Here is a 5,899-nt window from a genome sequence, read left to right as displayed (position 1 = left end):
CAAAGTGTAAAGATTTATCTTAATGAAACCTGCCTTTGTCGCTCTTAATTCGATCATCTTGACATTTTAAGCGACAACCTTATAAGAGACAATAATGCTTGTAATTCTTAATCGATGTGTTCGATCTTTAACTCTTGATTGTGCATTTAGATGGATTGTTATCTATCAAGAAAGAGCATTGACAATAACAAGATTGGAGTCCCAACTATTCCGATTCCAACTAACTACAAAAATATATCTCATCATGTTATCAGACTCAAAATATTGAGATAAAAAAAATATTGAGTTTGGATTTATTTAAAATTATAAATATCTATGAATACCGATATTCAATCAAAGTCCCCATAATTTTTAGTACTAATTTGTGATTCAAACGATTATATAAATGGATTCAAAGGTAAATACATATTTGTTGAGGGATGAATTTGAATAGTATTCATCGATCCATACACTGACCCAATAGACAATTACAGACTAACCGTTGAGAAATCAACATGTTTACGAAATCAAATAGATAATAGAATAACAATAGGAATTAACTAGGAATCCATGAGCAATAACCATTAACCAGTTCGTGATGAAGAAATCAACATGCTTCAAAAGTGATGAAGATTGATTTTTAAGCAATTTAGCTCTAGACAAAGCAAGAAGATTCTATACGTCGATGGGATGTAAGGCAAAGCGAGCTGTTAATCAATGTTCAAAGTTGCTTTTGGACACCGATATCTTTTAGAAGTATCCTAATCCTTGCTGAAATCAGCATTGTAATGAGCGCTTGATTCTAGCTTCTTTGCTTCATTCAATTTCCTCACAGCCTGAATCCACAAAAGACACCTTAAGCATTGTGCTACCAGAATGGATAGCTATCAAAACAACTTTAAAGCAGACAGTTTCAAACAGCGTATATATACAGTACAAAGTTGACCCACTGCACAACGATTGCATACTAAATACATGCTCTGTTAGAAGCATACGGGGTTAGTATCAAAATAGTTGTTATTCCATACAGAAAGAAATATAATAGCTGTTATACGGCAGTAAAAGAAAAGTTACCTTCATAAAGTCCTCGTGAATAACATAGTCCCGTTCTGCGCGAATTGCGGACATACCAGCTTCTGTGCATACGTTACGAAGATCTGCTCCATTGAAACCCTAGAAAACAGAAGTTACCAGTAAAATCAGTAAATAATGATGCAGAAACCCAATTGTAGTGGCAGGATTCAAAGTAACTAAGCTAATGATCACAAATTCACAATATGATTTTCAAGGATGAAAAAATCTCACCTCAGCAAGTTTTACAACCGCCTCATAATCAATGTCACCATGTTTTGCTATACCTGCAGCGTGTATCTTAAGGATTTCCATCCTCGACTGTTCATTTGGTAAAGGAATCTCAATTTTTCTGTCAAGCCGGCCAGGGCGAAGAAGAGCTGGATCCAGAACATCTGGTCGATTTGTTGCCATAATCATTTTAACCTAAAATCATGATGAAAAGAAAATGTTCTATCAGAAAGAATGCTAGTCATAATTTCAGATCAGGAATGCTGAACTAAGCAAGCATCATGAAAAATAAAAAACCAACAATTTCTCTAATTACCACAAACTTAAGCAATTTTTTAAAATAATTCAGATACGTTGAGACACTTAGATGTACCTTCCCTAGTTGATCAAACCCATCCAGTTGATTGAGCAATTCCATTAATGTTCGTTGAATCTCCCGATCAGCGCTAGTTCCCTCACTAAAACGACGCCCCCCAATGGCATCAATCTCATCCATGAAAATAATACAAGGCTAGATACAAAGATTTAGAAATGTCACAGTTTCAGAAATCTTGTGGAGCGTCAATAGGGCAAGCAAGGTCATTTGTTGCATGACATTCAGCTTAATAATATGGGAAAAAAAACATAGATGATCAGGAATTTAGAAAAGAAACTTTACTTGGTGGTCACGTGCATAACCAAACATCTCCCTTATCAGTCGCGCACTTTCACCTATATATTTGTCAATTATAGCACTTGAGACGACCTACTTACGAAGGTAGAGAGTTTTAGAAATTTGAAGAAAAAAATTATACACCAGAATACCCAATAACCTGATAAAAACCAATTCCACAACCCACCTTCAGAAAGTTTGCATCTATGTTGCTAGCAATTGCTCTAGCCAGTAGTGTCTTTCCAGTACCGGGCGGCCCATAGAGGAGCACTCCCTATAATAATAAAAAACCTTATAGACAAGTAGAAGTAACAACAACAACAACACCACCAAAAAAAAAAAAACAATAGCTTTCTTATCTCCACAAAAGGTAACGAGTAAAATCTCTTATTCAAATATTGTTACCAACCTTTGGAGGTTTAATTCCTACTCTGAGAAAGAGTTCTGGATTCATAAGGGGCAGTTCAATTGACTCTCTCAGTTCCCTTATCTGATCAGATAGTCCACCAACAGCAGAGTAACTAACATTTCCAGGATCTTCATGGAGCATGTTATACACAACAGGATCAACCTATATGAGAATGAAAAGACAAGACATCAAGTTTTGTCGCCATAGTTCCTTAGTTTTTAAGTAAGAAAAGTAACCATAGAATGAACTCATAATGCTATCTCAAGTAGCCAAATGAGTTGAACTGGAACATGGAACAAAAAAATCTCAGCCAACCTCACGTGGAAGGGCACGCATAATTGTGAGAGTAGTCATGTCAAGAACCACACGGGTCCCAGATGTCAGCTTCTCTTTCTCCACTTTGCTACGGCAACCGACAACATATCTTGGTCCACTGCTTGCCTTTACAATAACTAAAAAGGGCAAAGGTGTCACCTTCATTCAACTAAGTCTGAACATAGTAAACAGGTAAGACTCACCTGAAGCAAGACATTTCTATCACAGAAATTGTGAGCTAATAGAGAAGTAGAACCTCAATAGATTAATTCAAACTTGTAACTCAATTTAGCAAAAGCACATTCAATCTCTGCTCATCACCTATGTGAACCAAGCCTGAGCTTTATAGGCTCAATCTCTTGAAAACATATTGAACATGCCAAAGCTTGGTTCTTTTAAGCCCATGAATAAGCTCTTTGACATCAGCAGAAGATTAGTTTATGAGCTTATGATCATACTCATATTGACTGATTCATGTTTGGGCTTGTGGAGAAACTTGCATATAGTGCCGCAGCCCGCAGCCTTAGATGCTCACCTATAAGCATAGATTTTCTAGCCTACATAATATCGTGAACAACGTCATTTCTAGATTATGGACATGTGCATCCATCAATTCATAAATATGGGTCTAAGGACACTTATAGATCATATTATTGTAGTATGTTTCCAACAAAGTAAGATTGAATTTGATCATAGCTGCTCATGCAAGACAAATTCAGTTTAATGTGTGCTCAAGTTTGGATGAACTTGAGAGCTAGAGCTCCGTTTGATATCTCAACTAGCCAAGTTGTGGAAGAGATCATTTAGCTACATAAACACCCACTATACTCAGGCTGAACACAAACTCTGTGAAACTTAGAGATTCAAACATGAATTGGATTTTTCAGTTGAATCAAACAAAAACTCATTGATGATTTGTCAAGTTCAGTACTATAACGGTAAAAAAGCATTTGTCTACTTCGTTCAGATAACAACCACATAGGTGATAAAAAGCATTAGCCAAGTGCTTTAATCATACATCCATTAAGTTAGAATGAGAAATCATGTTATCTATACATTACAAAAATAGGAGTCTATTATAGAGGCAAATAAAAAACTTCCTTTAATTGAGATGATCAATTGTGATATAAAACAAAAGGAACAAACTAGGACCATCTAAAAGTCAAGTTTGGAAGACTTCCGGGCGTTATAATTTAAAGTGAGTGAAATCTATAAGCAAATATACTCACTGAAAGTTTAGCCAATTTCAGCTAATTTTTTGTTATTTGACAAGGTTTAAACACAAAAGGGAAAAGGAGAGGAATTGGAAAAGAAAATTATAAGAATCAGAAAAGAGAAATGATGGAAAAGAACTGTGAAAAGAAAGAATTCATTTCCTTTTGCTTTCCATTATCAAAGGGAGGCATAAATTTATCAATAACTAAGAAACTAAAAATAGAATATAACATATGCAAATAAGTTCTGAAAGTAGGGAATAAAGTGTGTCCAATTGCAGAAAGAATTCAGCAATCACAGGTCCCATTGAACTTCAATTACTCATGTATGTTTTATGTAGAATATTCAGCAATTTTTTCTTATTTTAAAGCAACCTCATTCAGATCCTACCTGATACCTACTTTCTTGTAATTGGAAAACAATAAGGAACTACTAGTGCCCCATCACAATGTTTTCATTGTCTCAATTAAGTAGGTAGGTGACTTGAGCAATCTTGAAAATTAGGAGGGAGAACTTTTCTCTTTCACTGAAACGGGTTATTTAAGATCCACATTTGACTACATAGGTAGGAGATAAGAGCTTCTGTAATATGCATCAAGAGACGACAGCACTGGTCTATTTCAAGCTTTTACAACTCCCTCCCGTCCTTTATTCTTCTCATTGTACACAAGACCAGCATATGTCCAAGGTTAAAAGCACAAACCATAAACAGCAATGTGGCGCATCAAATTAGACTCATGAAGTACACATATAAATTTTGTCACCCTGCATGTGCTTCCAGATTTAAGAATATCCATTAGCTCATGCATAAGCGATCAAATAATAAAAAAAAATAAAGTCATAAGAAATCAAGAATATAAAATATATACTATGCAGAGAAAGAATCAAATTGATAAAGGATTGACATATAAGACTTTCAAGTTAATATAGAGAATATACAGATACATGTATACTCACATCGCTCAATATCGAGTGGCCTAAGTACCTCTCCAATAATTTGCCCTACACTTTGGAGAGACTTCAGGTCATCCTCAGTTTTATTGAACTCCTTCTTTGAGGCTCTCAAATTTTCCCTCACTACAGTTTAGTTTTCAATAAACATTAGAATCCAGTAAAAGGATGTTGAATGGTTATTTCTAGATTTACAAAACGTAAAGATAAATCATTATCCAAAATGGCAATAGAAATCAGTCGGAATACAAGATAATCATAAGAAAGTACATGGAAAATTTTCGCTTATAACCATTTTATCAGTCATAGATATAGGGGAAAAAAAAACATTACCTCGTATGGATATATTACTTCAAAACTTTTGTTTATCTACAACAATAAATGAGAACATTTTGTTTTTTCTCTAAAAACTGCATCTCCGATAAAAAAGACACATGTAATCCAATAAGACGGAAGAACAGAAAAGAGCTTGAAAAATAAAATACAAACACGCAAAACCCCAAGAAATCACTTTGAAATGGCTAGGAATCGAATCGTAGAATTAACCATTCAAAATAAATTAATATGACGTCGTCGAGGATCGAGATACGCACGCGTTCTGATCCTGGAATCAAGCTCCTTGTGCTGGAGAAGCTTTTTCCGGTAGTCCGCCACCGAGTTTCTGCGACGAACAGCATCTTCTCCGCCTTCGCTCATCTCTTCCCTCCTCCACACGGATCGCCCACGGCGCCGCTCTACTGGTTTCTACTTTCTAGGTCGGTGGCTTTGCTGGGGTGGCGGAGAGCAATGAGCAACAGGTGCACAATGCGGGTAGACTCGAGTAGAGAATGTGATCCGTGGACAGAACCAATCCGACCCGGTAAGGATGGTCAATTCACGAGTTTCAGGTCATTTTTTCATTTTTTTTTTATTTTTTAAAGGAGAAGATTCCAATGTCCGAGTTGCATATATATTTTGTGATACGATGTTATTGAATATGGAAAAAAAAATATTAGTATAAAGATATCCAAACCGATTGCCATCCAAATTGCAACCACGACGACGAGACCCTTCGCCGTCGTCACACCGGAAAAAAA

At 35.8% G+C, this 5,899-nt stretch overlaps 1 protein-coding gene across 1 annotated transcript; it reads right to left on the bottom strand.

Annotated features, from left to right (window-relative positions):
* Window positions 1-361: 361 nt before the first annotated feature.
* LOC122025426 (26S proteasome regulatory subunit S10B homolog B-like) lies at window positions 362-5,648 on the bottom strand. The gene is made up of 10 exons (XM_042584231.1): window positions 5,417-5,648; window positions 4,830-4,949; window positions 2,658-2,794; window positions 2,343-2,504; window positions 2,121-2,207; window positions 1,940-2,026; window positions 1,655-1,792; window positions 1,285-1,476; window positions 1,054-1,152; window positions 362-815 (listed from the first exon to the last, which is right to left on the bottom strand). The coding sequence occupies exons 1-10, from the start codon at window positions 5,517-5,519 to the stop codon at window positions 741-743; spliced, it is 1,200 nt and encodes a 399-aa protein (XP_042440165.1). The 5' UTR covers window positions 5,520-5,648; the 3' UTR covers window positions 362-740.
* Window positions 5,649-5,899: the final 251 nt, after the last annotated feature.

This window comes from Zingiber officinale, chromosome 9B (genome assembly GCF_018446385.1).
Source record: "Zingiber officinale cultivar Zhangliang chromosome 9B, Zo_v1.1, whole genome shotgun sequence".
Classification (NCBI taxonomy): Eukaryota; Viridiplantae; Streptophyta; class Magnoliopsida; order Zingiberales; family Zingiberaceae; genus Zingiber; species Zingiber officinale.
This window is presented reverse-complemented; position numbering and strand designations above follow the sequence as displayed.